The sequence below is a fragment of the Podarcis bocagei genome (assembly GCF_964188305.1).
Source record: "Podarcis bocagei genome assembly, chromosome: 18".
NCBI classification, from domain to species: domain Eukaryota; kingdom Metazoa; phylum Chordata; class Lepidosauria; order Squamata; family Lacertidae; genus Podarcis; species Podarcis bocagei.
The window spans coordinates 9,677,510-9,696,357 of NC_138144.1; the positions used below are offsets into that span (position 1 = coordinate 9,677,510).

Genomic DNA, 18,848 nt, shown 5'->3' on the forward strand with positions numbered 1-18,848 from the left:
GTGCTGCAATTTCCCTGCAGTAACGTACCTCTCTTTTGCACAGGCTTCCTCAAACTGGTGTCCACAGGTTGAATTTTTAACTACCGTCAGCTCCAGCCCGTGCTGGTTGGGTCCAGTGTTTGAAATTCCCCAGAACTTTGAAGTGGGGTGACTTTTACCCATCGCAACCATGTGGAGATATCTGGGTGCCAGACGGGCAACTGACATCTCCCTCTGACTGGCCCCTCCAGCTTCCTTAAGCAGGTCAGCAGAAGAGCTGATTTATTTTGCATTTAACTCCCACCCGCTCCCATTAATCCATACAACGACCCTGGGCTAAGAGACTGGGACTGACTCCAGGGTCGCCCAGTCAGCTTCATGACTGCGTGGGATTTGAACCCTGATCTCCCAGGTGTGACACTCTAATCGCTATGCCACCCTGCCTTCCTAGATCCCTTCTGCTAGGGGGAAGCTCTATAAATTAAGTAGGTAAATAAATAGAGGGGAAGCAAAAGAGGGGAGGCTCCTCCTAAATATCTTGGAAATTGGACCCAAGTAAGAAGTGTGTTGGTGGGACACGGGTGGCGCTGTGAGTTAAACCACAGAGCCTAGGACTTGCCGATCAGAAGGTCGGCGGTTTCAATCCCCGCGATGGGGTGAGCTCCTGTTGCTCCATCCCTGCTCCTGCCAACCTAGCAGTTCGAAAGCACATCAAAGTGCAAGTAGATAAATAGGCACCACTCTGGCGGGAAGGTAAACGCCGTTTCCGTGTGCTGCTCTGGTTCGCCAGAAGCGGCTTAGTCCTGCTGACCACATGACCCAGAAGCTGTACGCCGGCTCCCTCGGCCAGCAAAGCAAGATGAGCACCGCAACCCCAGAGTTGGACACGACTGGACCTAATGGTCAGGGGTCCCCTTTACTCTTTACCTAAAATGTCACTTACAGAAGGATCTGAAAGATTTCCCTTGAAGCTTGAATTTGTTTTATTCTGGATTGTTTCATTTGATGTTTTCATGTGTTGCAAACCATTTCGAGATTATTTCTTTGAAATATAAACCGGTATGGAAATGAAATGAACAGTAATAATAAATCTCATTGGAGTAAAAAAAAAAAGGTGTGTTTTAAAACTCTAAAGTTAAAGGGGGAACCACACACAAAAACAAATCTTTTGGTTAGAAATCTCATCCCACTTCAAAGTTCTGGACCACCGACACATGCAGAACACATCCTCTGAAAAAAATGCTGCATATCAGAGAAGTAAATTTCTGCATCTCCCCTCCCCCTTACTTTACTTTCCTGTGAGAGGGGGGAGGGGAGGCGAGCCTGCCGCTCGAACATTTTTAAGTGCATCAAAATAATTTGGAACGTCAACGCATCGAAACGTGCTTAGAAAAGCCTGCTTTAATTTCGCATCTTGGCAGGGAGGGGTGGGAAGTTCTCCAAGAGTCCACGATCTGTTAAGACAGAAGCGAAAAAGCTGACTAGCAAAAGGCATGAACGGCCAGGGATGCATTCTCGTCTGTTCCAAACAGCTCGCTTTGTTTTGTGGGTTTGTAGCTTGTTCCATCCTATAAGCCGTGGCTCAGGCCTGTGCGGTTAAAATACATTAAGAGAGTCTCAGCTGCAGCCAGCAGCAACGCTACAGGCACAGGGGCTACTATAGCTCAGGGAGCAACTACAGAGGAGGAGCTGTGCTAACTCCACTCCGTGGGATATAATCATGGGGGATAAGGCATGGCAACCTCTGGCCAGCTCCACTACGCAGCAGGACCCCTCTAGAAACATAAGAAATTAAGTATACAGAGTAGGACGCTTGGTCCATTTAGGTTGGTATTGTCTACTCTGACGGTTTGAGGCAAGGAGTTTTCCCCAGCCCTACCTGGAGTTGCCACTGGGATTGAACCAGGGACCACCTGCCAGGGATGCTTTTCTGCATCGCAGGGGGTTGGACTGGATGACCCACAGGACCCCGTCCAACTCTACAATTCTGTGTTTCTACAATCCATGTGCAAAGCAGAAAAATGTTTCCTGTCTTTTGAGCAGCAAGCTTGCCACCAGGCGCAAATGTTCCCATGATACCGCAGGGCAGCAGGGCACTATTGGCATTGTGGGAAATTAAAAATGGCAGGTCCAAGGCCAGTTTAAAAATTAAAGGGGAGGTCGCCCAAGGGTGCAGGGTGGACTGTCAGGGGCTGGCAGCTGCCCAGGGGCAGTGTGTGGTGATGTGAGACCTGGCAGAACGGGGTCTTGTCTACAATGGCTCCCTGTTTGTAGAAGGCTCACTTGGTACCTTCATTATACACCTTTAGGCACCAGGCAAAATGTTCCTCTTAAACCAGGCCTTTGGATGATTAACAATGCCCTCCCTTTTAAATGTGTTGTGGGAGGGGGGATTATTAGATTGTTGTTGTCATTTTTATTATGTATTTTGTGTTGTTTATATTGTAATTTTACATTGTGAACTGCCCCAGAGATCTTTGAGCAGAAGGCAGCATACAAATTTAATAAATAATGATAGAAACAATAATCTACAACACTTATTCGGAATCAAACCAACCCAGAAAGCACCTCCTTGGCCCATCTCTGGCAAAGACCAGAGTTACTCCTGCAGCAACAGAGTTACGGTGTGTTGCGGCAGGGGGTGGGCAGCCAGCTGACGTGGGAAAGGCAGCCCCAAGAAATCTGGGGGAGCATTGCTGTCCTGCGAGAACAACATGGGGAAGCAGGGTGGCAGCACCAACCTTAAGCTCAATTTCTTTTTCTGCCCATTACCGCGCTGCACAATTGCTAATTGCATTTGAACTGCTTTATTCCTTACATGTTGTTTTGAATATCCCAATCCTAGCTTCCTGTTCCATGTTGCTGCTAATCCTCTCCACTCCTCTCAGGCCACTTACGGTGACAGAGCAGCAGCTTCTCTTGCCGTTCCATCAGGGACACGCAGCGGACCACCGGTATGAAGCTCGTGGGCTGCCGGTGGTCCACAGAACGTGGTTTGGGAACTCCTTCTACGGTTTTTGAAAGAGAGAAAGAAGACTACCCAAACTGGTGTGTGATGTACTTGTGTTTAAAATGTGCTTTTCAAAGGGGGAGGGGGGTGAACAGGCACACCTGCTAGGATGAGATCACACATTTTTCATCTCCTCTGTGAGTTCCTCCACCCCAGCCCACTCCAGCCGGCTGCCTCATCCTCCTTTATTGCTTTTTTGGAAGTTCAGGACGTCCTTAGTTTTTTTTCCTTTTCTTTTAAACTGTCCAGACCAAACGAACTCACATGCACCAATGCTTTGGGGTGCAGTAAAAACTCCACAGTTCATAATTTTGGGGGATGGAGGGGAGGAGAAAGGAGCTTCTTTTTAAAATAAAAAAATACCTGCAAGAAGGGGGGGAGGAGTTAATGGGGAGCACCACCCATCCCTTCTCGTACAAACCCCACCACAATCCTAGCTCAGTTCCTTAGGACCTCCTCCAACCCAGCAGGGATGGAACACAAGTTGTTGAAAAGTTACGGAGGACAAGAGGGTAAGGTGGAAGACCTTTCTCGCCTGCCGTGGACACAAAACATTTTATTTTCCAAAACGGGGCAGGCCAGAATGTACATCTTTGATGGCATGTGATGCCTTGGGAGACTGGGCTGAAGTCTCAGGGTGGTCACCTCCGAGCTGTGGTCTGTGGCAGGATGACCGGCACGCAGGCAATGCCAGCAAAAGACTCTGGGAAGTGCAAGTCCCTCTCCCACTCATCCGTCTCCGTGTTGTACACCTGTATGATGCTGGTCACGTTGTTCAGGTGCCAGTTGTACCCCCCGACAATGTAGATCTTCTTCTCCAGCAGGCAGCAGCCTGCCTCGGACTGCCCCGCCCGCATGGGGCTTACCGTCGTCCACTGGTTGGCTTCGGGGACGTAGTACTCCACCGCCAGGACATCAAAGCAGCGATCGACATGGTCCATGCGGCCCCCAAGCGAGTAGATCCTGCTGTTGGCGCTGACCATCGCGTGCAGGACTCGTGGCTCGTTCATGGGGGCCTTGAACTCCCACTGGTCCATGGCGGGGTCGTAGCAGTGCAGGGCCTTCTTGTCCTCGACCGAGATCCCGTAGCCGCCCGATATGTACAGCCTGCCCCCCACCGCGGCCCCGGCGTGCCCCCACGTCCTGCGCTTGAGCGAGCACACGTAGCTCCACTCGTTGGTCCGCGGGCAGTACCTCTCCACCGAGGCCAAGCTGCCGGAGCGGTTCCTGCCTCCTGTGGCGTAGACCATGCCGTGCAGGACGTTCAGCTGGAACTGGATCCGGCTCTCCTGCATGGCCTGGATGCGCAGCCACTGGTTCAGGTGTGGGTCGTAGCGGTAGCAGGCGTCGACCGCCCCCTCGCCGCTGCGGTACTGCAGGTGCTGCCCGCCAACCACATAGACAAAGTTGTCCAGCAGCGCCACGCAGGTGTGGCTGCTGCCCACCTCCATCTCCGTCAGCTCCTTAAACTGCCGGGCGCTGCCGTCCGGCAGGTAGTAGACCTTGCTGCTCACGGTGCGGTCGTTGTCCGTGTAGGGCGTGCCGCCAAAGGTGATGAGGGAGAGCACGTCCGAGCGGATGGCGGTGCGGGGAGACTGCATCTCGTGCTGCCGGAAGGGCAGGATCTGGTAGTTGAAAGCCTCCAGGAGGTACTGCCGGCACAAGACGTCTTCCACCATGATGTCCAAAGTCTGGACGTGGTCCACCAGCTCGGAGGACTTCATAAGCGGGAAGCGGATGTGGCAGAGGACCTGGCTGGCGTTGCCGCGGCGCGCTGGGTCGTACTGCAGCCAGCGGATGGCGGCCCGGAAGAGGTCGATCTCGCTACAGCTCTTGAGCTTGTTGCTCTGGAGGAAGAAGACAAGGCGCTCAAGGGGAAGGTGGAGGAAGTCCTCCTCCTCGGAAATCTGGAGGAAGTGGCGGAAGGTGAAGGCGTCCACCGACTCCTTCAAGGAAGCAAGGCTGAAGGTGGTGGCCATCTGCCCGATGTTGAGGCAGGTCTCGACGCTCATGGCAGACTTGAGGAACTCCTCGCACAGCTCCACCACCGGCACCATCTGCAGGAAGACGGCCGCCCCGAGGACATCCTGGATGCAGTCCAGGTCCAGCGTCACTTCGGCGCTGTAGGCGAACTCGATGATGTGCTTCAGGCCCTTCGCAGAGACGCCTTTCAGCTCAATCACGTCCTGGTTGGCTTCCCGCATTCCGCCGGTGAACATGGCCCTAGATGTCAAAGAGCCCAAGAGAGAGAGGAGAGTGTTCAGATTCACCATTCCCAGCTTGTCAACAGAGGCAGCTTCCCCAAAGGCTGCTGAGTGACTCCCGTTTCCACCAAGTTAAAGTTATCCTTTTAACCCATCGGCCAACTGTAGTAGTAGTAGTAAAGGGTAAAGGGACCCCTGACCATTAGGTCGAGTCGCAGACGACTCTGGGGTTGCGGCGCTCATCTCGCTTTACTGGCCGAGGGAGACGGTGTACAGCTTCCGGGTCATGTGGCCAGCATGACTAAGCCGCTTCTGGCGAACCAGAGCAGCGCACAGAAACACCATTTATCTTCCCGCCGGAGCAGTACCTATTTATCTACTTGCACTTTGACGTGCTTTCGAACTGCTAGGTGGGCAGGAGCAGGGACCGAGCAACGGGAGCTCACCCTGTCGCGGGGATTCAAACCACCGACCTTCTGATCGGCAAGTCCCAGGCTCTGTGGTTTAATCCACAGCGCCACCCGCGTCCCATAGTAGTAGTAGTAGTATTTAACAAATAAGCAATTCAGTAACATTTTAAATTTACCAATCAATCCTTCCAGCTATGACATCCACTCCCACCCTCCCTGGTTCCCTCAAAATTTGAATTTATGTGGCATATTATAGTTACTCTATACATTCACCCTATCTCACAAGAAAAAACAAAAAGTTTACCCCCACTGCTATTCTTACTCACATCCTATTTGAGTTTTAACATCTTTACACTGAGTTTTTAAGTATTCTGCAAAATATTTTCCAATTGTTGCATATTATTTAGGCGCCAGGCAAAAGTATTCCATTTCTACCAGGCCTTCCTTTGACTTTTAATTATCCGTAGCCTCTTTGGGATGGTTCACCCCTACCTTTTGTGTTTTCTTTTGTGCTGTACGTTTATGTGTTTTAAGTTACCTTGGTAAAGAAAGTGGCCAATAAATTTAATAAACAATAACAAAAAATAAAATTTAAGAATCTTTGCAGCTGCCCCACGGCTAAGGGAAGTCCCACCCTAGAGAAATCTGCCCTGACCCTTCTCTGGTGGCTTTTCACCACTTTCTATTCTGACCAGCATTCGGCTTTTCTGGAGCCCTGAAATTGTTGGCGTATTTAGGTGAAATGTCAGCGAACTGTCCAAGCATCCTCTTGAGATGCTACCAGACAGGAAAGGGCTGGGCAGACAGGTAAATGAAAAGGGAGTTGACTAACAACAGGGATCTGTGGGAAGAAGAGAATTTGTCGCTCTTTTGTCTAAGCCCAGCGCAGATGTAGGTCAATTTTACTCTGGAAAATCAAAGCGCTGAGTTCCCTCCCCACAGCTCAGTGACCGGCTAAGCCACTAAATGGTTATTGTTCATCGGGGCAACAAATGGAAGCTTTATGCATTATGACGCCGGCATATCTTAAGCTGTTGTGGAGCGGGAGGAAGGCTTTTTATCAACAACAGCAAGCTAAACGTCCGGAGAGGCACGGTCAAATAATCCTGGTGTTGTTAGAAGATGACACTTTGTAGCCCTGAAATCCAGATTAAAGAAACAAGAGGCGAAAAGCTTTTCAGAGCCGCCTCTCCCTTGCCCCCTTGATCTGAACCTAAATTGGGGCAAGGCGGGGGGACAAAAACGGAGGAAGATGCTACTAGACCCTCTGCATACCCAAGTTATCAAAGAAGCTCTTGATGCACTTATGGCCTAGCACCATAAGAGCACAAATTCAGTCGGACAAGAGCCATTAGCATCTGCCTCCGATAATCACTCGCCTGTCAGGAAGAGCAATAAACCTCTGGGGTTTGATGTTACTAGGGAAACTAATGCCAATAAAGTTAATAATAATAATAATAACCCACACACAAATCTCGGAAGGTAGCCAAAAAAGCAAGGAGGGTGTTAACACCAGCAGCTGCAAGAAGGCGGAGAAATGGTGGTCAGTTCCAAGCACCGAGTGGCCAGTGTGGGAGATGGGTGTTGGGGCTCTTACTCGCCACACACACACACACACACACACACCCAGCAGGGACGTGGCAAAGGCTTTGAGCCTAGATCCTCTGCCCCAATGGTGGTGGTAGCTTTCCCAAGCCCCCCAGATATCAAGTCTGAAGGGGGAATGCAAAGCAAGCCGCTGTGCGGGTGGGGAGGGGTGAGTCGCCAGGCTCAGAAGCAGGAGCACAGCTGAAGGAATAATAATAATAATAATAATAATAATAATAATAATAATAATAATAATAATAATAATAATAATATGATGGGTTGCCCCACCACTCTGAGATGCTCCCAGCAAAATACTGAAAACACAATAAAACAGCAAACATTAAAAACTTCCCTTCAGGTGCCTTCTAAAAGTCAAGATAGTTCTTTATTTCCTTGACAATCTGATGGGAGGGCGTTCCACGGGGAGGGTGCCACCAACGAGAAGGCCCTCTCCCTGGTTCTTTGTAACGTCACTTGTCACAGTGAGGGAGCCGCCAACAGGCAGGCCCCCTGAGATGGACCTCAGTCTCTGGGCTGGGCAATGGGGGGGCAGGCACTCCTTCAGGGCTTTGAAGGTCAGCACCAACACTTTGAATTGTGCTTGGGAACATGCTGGAAGCCAGTGTAGATCCTTTAGGACCGGTGATATATAGTCTGACGGCGCCCTGCTAGATCAGAGCAGAGGCCCGTCGGATTCAGCCTTCCCCAGCCTGGTACCCTCTGAACTACAGTTCCCACTGCGGCAGCCGCACAACCCTATGGAACCCACGGCCTGCCACTGCAGAGAATCGGGTGCCTCCAGGAAGTTTACACAATGCCAGAAGACCTCCGCAGAGGCTGGGCCAAAACGTTCCTGGTAACGCTCCTAAACATCACAGCTAATAAGCTACAGCTGCCTCTTTGCTCCTCTTCCACGAAACTCCATAAGCCCCCTTTTTAAACTCACGTCTATCGCCACACCTCTGTGAAGATGTGTTCTGTGGAGCACTTTATTTCGCCTGCTCTTAAAGGGAAGATAAAGGGACCCCTGACCATTAGGTTGTGACCGACTCTGGGGTTGCGGCGCTCATCTCGTTTTATTGGCCGAGGGAGCCGGCGTACAGCACATGCTGCAGTCATGTGACCAGCATGACTAAGCCACTTCTGGCAAACCAGAGCAGCGCACAGAAACACCGTTTACCTTCCCGCCGGAGCGGTACCTATTTATCTATTTGCACTGGCGTGCTTTCGAACTGCTAGGTTGGCAGGAGCAGGGACCGAATAATGGGAGCTCACCCCATTGCGGGGATTCGAACCACCAACCTTCTGATCGGCAAGTCCTAGGCTCTGTGGTTTAATATGTTTAAAAACTTTCAATAAAATTGATTTGTGTTTTTTTTTAAAGGATCTCAGTCAGGGTGGGAGACTGGGAGAGGAGGTAGGCACCCAGGTGAGAGCTGGGGGAGCCTGCCTTTCGGAGTGTGGGTAAATGATAAGATATGCACAATATAAATGTGATAAAGGGTCTTTTCAGTTATTCTTCAAGTCTATTCTTTTTTCCTCTTTCTCTTTTCTGTACAATGGTGTTCTGCATTTTCTTATAAACGAGTTTCAGTGTTATTGTTTAACATGTTAAAGAAAAGCTTTCAATAAAATTGTTATAAAAAGAAAGAGACATTCCGTTGTGGCAACCGTAAGCTAGGTTTAAAGTACCATATCTGAGCTCCAGGGACGTGGGTGGCGCTGTGGGTTAAACCACTGAGCCTAGCGCTTCCCAATTAGAAGGTTGGCGTTCGAATCCCCACAATGGGGTGAGCTCCCGTTGCTCGGTCCCTGCTTCTACCAACCTAGCAGTTCGAAAGCACGTCAAAGTGCAAGTAGATAAATAGGTACCGCTCCGGCAGGAAGGTAAATGGCATTTCTGTGTGCTGCTCTGGTTCGCCATAAGAGGCTTAGTCCTGCTGGCCCCATGACCCAGAAGCTGTACGCCGGCTCCCTCGGCCAATAAAGAGAGATGAGCGCCGCAACCCCAGAGTCATCCGCAACTGGACCTAATGGTTAGGGGCCACTTTATCTTTACTATCTGAGCTCCTAACGCTGGAGCAGAGGTGAGGGGGTACTACTCCGGGTCTCTCACCTGAAGTAGTCACTGCAGGCAGCCAGGACAACTTTGTGGACCTGGAAGACCTCGTTGTTGATGGTGAGGATGACATCCAGCAACTGGGCCTGAGCCCGGAGGGAGGCCAAGCCGTGCAGGAGTGTCGCGCTGTGGCCCGGGGCGGAGAAAGTGCATTTCAAAGTGCTGCTCTTGTCTGCCATGCTGCGAGGACGAGGGGGTGATATGGGGGGAAAGAGGAAACAGAGAGAGAGAGAGGCTTTCAAACGGCTGGCCTGTATAACTGACACAATCAGGGCCGCAGGAAGGCGGGCAGAGCTCGGCAGCACGCCTGTATCAGGCCAGAGGAGGCCCATCGCGCCCAGCATCCCCTCTCCCACAAAGTCTATGATGCCCTCCTGGAAGTGTAGAGTTGGAAGAGAGCCCCAAAGGTCATCCAGTCCAACCCCCTGCAATGCAGGAATCTCAGCTAAAGCATCCAGGACAGATGGCCGTCCAACCTCTGCTTAAAAACCTCCAAGAAAGTCCGCAAGCAACCCAGGGAGACCGTTCCAGTGTCAAACAACTCTCACTGTCAGGAAGTTTTTTCCTGATGCTTACTCGAAATCTCCTTTCTTGTAACTTGGATGCCATGGGTTCAGGTCCTACCCTCCAGAGCAGGAGAAAACAAGCTTGCTCCATCTTCCATCTGACAGCCTTTGAGGTACAGTGGTGCCTCGCAAGACGAAAATAATTCGTTCCGCGAGTCTTTTCGTCTTGCGAAGCACGGTCCGTCGCAACTTCACCTCTTCAAGTGGCTTTAAGAAAAAAGTGCAAGACGTTTCCGTCTTGCGAAGCAAGCCCATAGGGAAATTCGTCTAGCGAAGCAACGCAAAACCGAAAAACCCTTTCGTCTAGCGAGTTTTTCGTCTTGCGAGGCAATTGTCTTGCGGGGCACCACTGTAGTTGAAGATGGCTATTCTATCTCCTCTTAAGTCTCCTCTTTTCCATGCTAAACATACCCGGCTCCTTCAACCATTCCTTACAAGGCTTGATTTCCAGACCCTTGATCATCTCCTCTGCACAACTTCCAGCTTGTCGACATCATTCCTAAATTGTGGTGCCCAGGACTCCAGGTGTGGTCTGACCAAGGCAGAACACAGTGGTCTATTCTGAACATCTGCCTTGCACTCAGAGAGTCGCTGGTTCACTTGCTGGTGTCTCCAGCCACAGCTGGCAAAAACTTCTGCCTGAAACCCTGGAAAAGTAGTGGCATCTGCCCTGTGAAACACCCTCCCATCAGATGTCAAGGCAATAAGCAGCTATCTTACTTTTAAAAGACATCTGAAGGCAGCCCTGTTTAGGGAAGTTTTTAATGTTTAACGCTGTATTGTGTTTTTAATATTCGGTTGGGAGCCGCCCAGAGTGGCTGAGGAAACCCATCCAGATGGGCGAGGTATAAATAAATAATAATAATAATAATTATTATTATTATTATTATTATTATTATTATTATTATTATTATTATTATTATTATTACAGTGGTACCTCGGGTTACATACACTTCAGGTTACATATCCGCTAACCCATAAATAGTGCTTCAGGTTAAGAACTTTGCTTCAGGATGAGAACAGAAATCATGCTCCAGCGGCACGGTGGCAGCGGGAGGCCCCATTAGCTAAAGTGGTGCTTCAGGTTAAGAACAGTTTCAGGTTAAGAACAGACCTCCAGAACAAATTAAGTTCTTAACCCGAGGTACCACTGTATTATTATTATTATTATTATTATTATTATTATTATTATTATTATAACTGCCACTGCCAATTGGTGTAGATGATCTTGAGCTGGAGGAGCCTGGTATAGGGCAGGTATCCCAATAGATTCCTAAGTAAAGCTTGGTTCCCTAGCCTGCTTCAACCAAAGAGCAGTCCATTTGGCCTCCTTTTCACAATTCAGCCACAACTTCTCAGACTGGCACCTACCTGATCAGTCTGGGACCAACAGCGTTGGGTGCCATGAGAAGCATGAAAGCAAACTGCAGCTGCCAGCTGAGGCAGATGGATTCCACCTGCCCCCTGAGCTGGGCTGAAGTGGCCATTGTGACAGCGTCCAGGTGAGGTGCCCCTTGCTAGCTCACAGGGCTAGGACTTGGAAGCAGGAAGCAGGGTTCCCAAATCTCTCCCACTCCACATCTGAATATGCTGGGACAGCCACAACCCCTTGCATTGGTTGGCTTTTTTGTAATCCTTACCAGAACCTTCTCTCCTAGAAGGTCCATTTGGCCTCCTCTTTTCTGGAGAATTTAGTGCCCAGGGTTTCCCAAACTTGGGTCTCCAGCTTTTTTTTAAAACTACAATTCCCATCATCCCTGACCACTGGTCCTGCTAGCTAGGGATGATGGAAGTTGTAGTCCAAAACAGCTTGAGAAGCGTAAGTTTGGGAAGCACTGATTTAGGCACATGGTAAACATCTTTTCTGGATTGTTTTAATTCAGTGAAGGGGAACTCTTTTTTTCTGGGGAGGGCCACATTTCCTTGAGGTAATTGACAGGGGGCAGTAAAAAAATAAGCAGGACACTCAGTTCTCTCTCTCACACACACTCTGCCATGCCATGTCCCTTCCTAGCACCCAAAATGAAATTTGATGCCCGGTTAATTATTTTTTTTTGGGGGGGGACTTTTAAATGAAGTTTTCAGAAACACAGTAAAAGAAACAAACCAATCTACAGGAAATACAGTAAAGAGAAGAAAGAAACTAAAGTAAGAAGAAACAGAAAAAGAAAGGACCAGATCCCCCTTATCACTATATCTTAACTTTCATCCCTTACAGAGGAATGGCCCACCCATTTCAATTAACTCTTGATTGATAAGTTGTTCTGTTAAAATTGTTTAATAAAAATTTTTTTTAAAAAAAAACCTCTTTCCTCCCTGCTGCTGTTGGATGGTATTACAGTAGTGATGTGCCCATTTTCCCCTCCCAGTTATTAATCGTATCCTATTGATTTTACTGTACTGTGCACTTGCTTACTGTTTTGTGTTTCCCCCATGGAGCCTTTGTGGCTGAAAGGAGGCACAGAAAATCCTAAACAGAACAAACTCATAAGACAGATCAGCACTGAAATGATCCCATTAAGATACAACAAAGCTACGATGCCGTTTGTGAACAAGCTATTCTCTCCGACTCCTTTTGATTGGAGATGTGCAGAAGCAGAAAGAAGGCTAAGGGAAATTGTTTATAGAATCATAGAGTTGGAAGGGACCACTAGGGTCATCTAGTCCAACCCCCTGCAACTCAGGAATCTTTTGCCAGAGGTGGTGCTTGAACCCATGACCCCGAGATTAAGAGTCACAAGCTCTACTGACTGAGTTCTCCCAGCTGCTCGGTAGAATGAACTGTGGCTTGGCTTAATGCACATTTTGTGTGTGTATGTGGAAAATAATCCTAATCCTATCCCACGACCCTTAACTTTTTTTCATCAAATGCTTTGATGAGCACAAGATGCATCATTCTGGATTTGTACTACAGCAGCAGCAGCAGCAGCAGCAGCAGAAGAAGAGTCTTAAAACTTTATCCCAGGCACACAAACCGGAAAATAAAGGAGGGAAGCATTAAGGATACTTAAAACCTAATGCTATTCTACTAAACGCTGCTCACTTAGTGCCTCAAGTTACATGCCTGCACAGAAGGCACATTTTCCACTTCTAAAATGGCAATTAGAATTTTTTTAAAAAGCATATATGCATATAATACAGTCAGCCTCCTTCAGATAAATTAGCGGTATCCATGGTTACTGAAACAATTCAAATCTTTCACCACCGTACAAAACAAGAGCACAACACCTCTCTTGAGCAAGTGCACAGAGTGAGGAGATTCTTACATCTGGAAAGGATATTCGAAGCCCTATAGGCCAGTGGTGGGCTAAAACTTAAGTCCCGCAGAGTCTCCCCTTTGGCAGGCGTGTGGGGTTTTTTATGTCCACCAATATGTTTTAAACTGAATCGAGAATGCAGGACAATCAGGATCTCTTAAGAGCTAAAGCACAACTGACCTGAGTTAGGAGGCTGCAAGTTTTCACCCTTGCTTAGGAGCAAATACCTCGCTCCTCAGATCAGAATGAGACCCATCTACTCCGGTACGCGCCCTAGCTATCCTCCCACTTGGACTACTGCAATGCACTCTCCGTGGGGCTACCTTTGAAGGTAACTCAGAAACGACAACTAATCCAGAATGCAGCAGCCAGACTGGTGACTGGGAGTGGCCACCGAGACCATATAACACCAGTCTTAAAGGATCTATACTGGCTCCCAGTACTTTTCAGAGCACAACTCAGTTTTGTGCTGACCTTTAAAGCCCTAAACGGCCTCGGCCCTGTATACCTGAAGGAGCGTCTCCACCCCAGACACTGAGGGCCTTTTGGTGGTTCCTTCACTGTGAGGAGTGAGGCTACAGGGAACCAGGCAGAGGGCCTTCTCAGTAGTGGCACCCATCCTGTGGAACACCCTCCCAGCAGATGTCAAGGAGATAAATAACTACCAGACTCCTAGAAGACACCTGAAGGCATCCCTGTAGTAGGAAGTCTTATCATGTGTAATGTTTTATTATGTTTTTATATATGCTGGAAGTGTGGCTGGACAACCCAGTCAGATGGGCAGGGTGCAATAAAAATTATTATTGTTGTTGTTGTTGTTGTTGTTGTTACTAAACAAAACTTATATACCACTTGATCATTTGTTTTAAAAAACTAGGAAGCTCTAAGCAGTTCACAACAATATAAAAGAAAACATTAAACACTGTCATTTTTTTTTGAAAAGCAGGTATTAAATATATTTAAACAATGATTAAAACAAATGGTAGCGCGTTCTCTCTCTAAATCATCATCTACTTGTCTAGATAGGCTAGCCTAGAATAAAATGTTTTAAGCAGGTGCCGGAAAGAATACAGGGAAGGTGTCTGCCTGATGTCAACAGTCCAGCTGCCGGCCAACACAGAGCAGGCAATACCCTGAGCGAGATCGACTCATTATCTGACCTGGGGTATAAAAGGCCATTTCCTGTGTTCTGTCCCTCAAGCAGGAGACTGGGGCTTTTGCAACGTGGTCGAGGACAACTATCTCCACCTCCAACATCCAGCCTGAAGAAGTACTCTGTGAAACCGGAAAGCTTGCTCATTTTTTAGCAAAATACACACAGCCATTTAACAAAGCACTTGAACTTACCTACAACAAGCTTACTTGTAATACCTGTCAGAACTCTTCAGCTGAATCGTCGAGTGGTGGGGGGTATACCTCTCAGTTGGTAGAGCATGAGACTTTGAATCTCAGGGTTGTGGGTTCGAGTCCCACACTGGGCAAACGATTCCTGCATGGCAGGGGTTTGGACTAGATGACCCTAGGAATCGCTTCCAACTCTACAATTATATAACTCTATGCTGTTATGCTGTTTGATGGGCCGTGTTTTAGAAAGGGGGAGTTTATATACTGTATTATTATTATTATTATTATTATTATTATTATTATTATTATTACAGTCATGCCTCGGGATGAATACAATTCAGCTTAAATATTTTCGGATTGCGCTTCGCAGTGACCCAGAAGTAATGGAGTGCATTACTTCCGGGTTTTGCCACTCGCACATGCACAGACGGTCAAAATGATGTCACGCGCATGCATGGAAGCGGCAAAACGCAGCCCGCTTACGTGCAGACTCGTCTTACATTCGCTTCAGGATGCGAACGGAGCTCCGGAACGGATCCCGTTCGCATCCAGAGGTACCACTGTATTATTATTACAACACCTACTACTACTACTATTCTGTGGTTGATACAACCACGATGGTCAAAATGACAATAAATGTAACATACTAAAATAAAATAAAATAGAAGTAGTAGTACTAATAATAATATTAATAATAGTAATAATTTATTTATACGCTGCCCCAGCCACAAATTAGACACAGTAAATAACAACAACACAACAAAAATATATTGTGATAAGATAATAAATGATATAAAGTAATAATGATAGGAATGAAGCAGTAACAATGATACAATGATAAGGATAATAAACGTAAAATAACAATGATAGGAACACAATAAAATAAAACTAACAAAGATATAATCAATATGATAACAATATAAAAGAATTATGCAAGGCATATGATAAAATAAAGCCGTGACAATGATATAAATATAATAATGATCAGTGATATAAAATAGTAATGATAGTAACAGGATAAATTCAGAATAGCAGCGATATAATAAATTGCAGAATTGTAGGATCGTGGCGTTGGAAGGGACCCTGAGGGTCATCTAGTCCAACCCCCTGAAAGGCAGGAATATGCAGCTGCCCCATACGGGGATCGAACCTGCAACCCCGGCATCACCAGCACCAGGCTCTAACCAACAACACCACATACTGCAAAATAATGATATGCATGTGATAAAATAAAAGAGCAACAATGATACCCCAAAGACTGGGACAGCTCAGCAGAGCACGAGACTCTTAATCCCAGGGTTGCGGGTTCGAGTCCCACACTGGGCATTGCAGAGGGTTGAACTAGATGACCCTCAGGGCCCCTCCCACTTCTACAATGCTATACTAAATATGACGATAGCAACAAATAACGCAGAATAGCGACGACAGAACAGCAACAACGATATGCTAAATGCTCTGATAATAACAATTAATGTAGAATGAACATAATCGATGCACTAAGCATGGCAATAACAGCAAAAACAGCGCTAAAAAATATAAAGAAAAATCTTAATAAATGATGTGCTGCAAGGAAAGCAAAGCAGCAAGAATAACGGGGACCAAATAGTCAAGTGCAGGGAGTTCCCGCACCAAGAGCGGGCGCCCCTCTTCTTCCTCCTCCCTCCTCCTCCCTCTTTCCTCACCTGCTGCTGCTGCTGCTGCCGCCGCCGCCTCCGCCGCCGCCGCCGCTCCCTCCGCCTCCCCCGGCGACGCTGGGCGTGGGCGGCCGCTCGGCGGAGGCGAAGGCTTCGGCCCCTCCGGACTCCGCCATCTTGCCCGCCGCCGACGCCGACGCCGCCTTAGGCCTTCGCCAGGCCCGGCTTCCCCTTCCAGGCGACGCCGACGCTGCGCCTCAGAGCAGGCCGGAAGGCGGGAAGGCGGGACGTGACGACGCGGTGGAGGGGGCGGGGCGAGGGGCGGGGCGAGGGGGCGGAGTCGAGGCCAGCCCGCCTTTTTCTCGTATTACCTCAGGAGAAGAGAAGGCGGGGAAGGTCGCCTCAGAGACGGACCTGCTCGCCTCTCTCTCGCTATATTTATATAAATATCTGTTAAAAAGCACACAGGCGCAGACCTCTCTCGCTATATTTACATAAATATCAGTTTAAAAGCACACAGGCGCAGACTTGCCTGTGCCTCTCTCTAATATAAAATCTCACCTCTCTAGAGAGATACCCTATATAATAATGTAAATATCAGTTTAAAAGCACACAGGTGCAGACCTCTCTCGATATATTTTTATAAATACCAGTTAAAAAACACACAGGCGCAGACTGTCCCTCTCTAATATAAAATATAAAATCTCATCAGAGAGATACCCTATATAATAAATAAATATCAGTTTAAAAGCACACAGGCGCAGACCTCTCAATATATTTATATAAATATTAGTTTAAAAACAGGCGCAGACTGTCCCTCTCTCTAATACAAAATATAAAATCACATACGAGAGATACCCTATATAATATATAAATATCAGTTTAAAAGCACACAGGCGCAGACTTGCCTGTCCCTCTCTCTAATATAAAATATAAAATCTCATCTCTCTAGAGAGATACACTATAGAATATGTAAATACAGTGGTGCCCCGCAAGACGAAATTAATTCGTTCCGCAATTTTTGTCGTCTAGCGAATTTTTTGTCTCGCGAATCACGAAATCCCATAGGAATGCATTGAAAATCAATTAATGCGTTCCTATGGTCAAAAAAAGTCCAAACAAAGCCAAATTTGGTACAACAACAGTTTATTAACTGCTCTTTAAAGTCACACATACTGTGAAGAGCAGTTCAAAAATTGAAGGGAAAATAAATTAACTTTATAAACAAAACATGTCTTTGTTTTTAGACAAAGGAAACAAAGCCGCGAGATGTTTTCGTCTTGCGAAGCAAGCCCATAGGGGAAATTTCGTCTTGCGAGGCAAATCGAAAATGGAAAAACCTTTCGTCTAGCGAGTTTTTTGTCTTGCGAGGCATTCGTCTTGCGAGGTACCACTGTATCAGTTTAAAAGCACACAGGCGCAGACCTCTCTCGATATATTTATATAAATATCAGTTAAAAAACACAGGCGCAGACTGTCCCTCTCTCTAATACAAAATATAAAATCACATACGAGAGATACCCTATATAATAATGTAAATATCAGTTTAAAAGCACACAGGCGCAGACCTCTCTATATATATTCATATAAATATCAGTTGAAAAACACACAGGTCAAGACTTGCCTGTCCCTCTCTCTAATACAAAATATAAAATCTCATCAGAGAGATACACTATATAATATATAAGTATCAGTTTAAAAGCACAGAGGCGCAGACTTGCTCTCTAATATATAAAATATAAATGTTAAGTTTGAAAGCGCACAAACACAGACTTGCCCATCTATACACAATATATACCGTAATATGTAAATATCCGTTTGAAAGCACACAGGCGCATTGCCTTTCCCTCATAATATAAAATATAAATGTCAGTTTGAAAGCACACAGGCGCAGGCTTGTCCATTCCCCCTACACAGCAAGATATAAAATATAAATGTCCGTTTAAAAGCACATCTACTTGCCCGTCTCTCTTAAAATATATATGTACATTTATTATAATGAATTTTATCTATATCTCTCATTGCAATTAGCAGTGCAAATACCAAATGTTTCCTTTAAAACACAATAAACACTCAAACGCCACTATTCACGAAAGGCCACCTTCTTTTTTTTGCAATCTCCTTGCATTTTAATTCGGTTAAGGCTTCAATTTTAATTCTGTTAAGATCAATTCAGTCTGTTTCAGTGTTGCTGTGGTTGTTTTGCATGTATTTAAATGAGGGTTGTGAAATTTTCCTTGAGAAGAAGAAGAAAAAGATAATGAAAAATGATGGCAGAGTTGCCTTCCTGGGTGAAATAGTTATATTGTTATAGACAGCTTATCTTATAAACGAGTTATATATTACAGTATCTATCTATAGCACAATACAATGCTATAAGCAGAGACACTGTATCATTTTAGTGTATTTTTCATCTTTGTTGGAAGCCGCCCAGAGTGGCGGGGTACAAATAATAAATTATTATTATTATTATTATTATTATTATTATTATTATTATTATTATATCACAGGGGTAGGCCAAATGCACAATATATATGTTCCATTCAACATAAAGCATGCTACCTTACCTTAATGTTCTTATAAATATAAGATAGTTTATCTTATAAATTATTTAGGATCAGAATCAGAAGAATCCTTATTTGCATCAGCTACTAACCCTAGCAATGAAATAAAATAAAATGTACTGATGACAGAGGCAAAAAACTTAAGTATAGAAAATACATATAAACTATTTATTT

General features: G+C 46.5%; 1 protein-coding gene across 5 annotated transcripts; it reads right to left on the reverse strand.

Annotated features, from left to right (window-relative positions):
• Window positions 1-944: 944 nt before the first annotated feature.
• Window positions 945-16,374, reverse strand: KLHL26 (kelch like family member 26). 5 transcript variants are annotated; one of them, XR_014003640.1, is made up of 3 exons: window positions 9,307-9,857; window positions 3,091-5,212; window positions 945-1,433 (listed from the first exon to the last, which is right to left on the reverse strand). XR_014003640.1 is itself a non-coding variant. In XM_081177769.1 (3 exons), the coding sequence occupies exons 1-3, from the start codon at window positions 16,284-16,286 to the stop codon at window positions 3,631-3,633; spliced, it is 1,893 nt and encodes a 630-aa protein (XP_081033895.1). In that variant the 5' UTR covers window positions 16,287-16,374; the 3' UTR covers window positions 945-3,630. The 5 variants fall into 5 exon arrangements, 3 of the variants coding, with proteins under 3 accessions (XP_081033895.1, XP_081033894.1, XP_081033896.1); XR_014003641.1 differs by having other exon boundaries at window positions 2,798-5,212; XM_081177769.1 differs by adding an exon at window positions 16,159-16,374 and having other exon boundaries at window positions 945-5,212; window positions 9,307-9,489.
• Window positions 16,375-18,848: the final 2,474 nt, after the last annotated feature.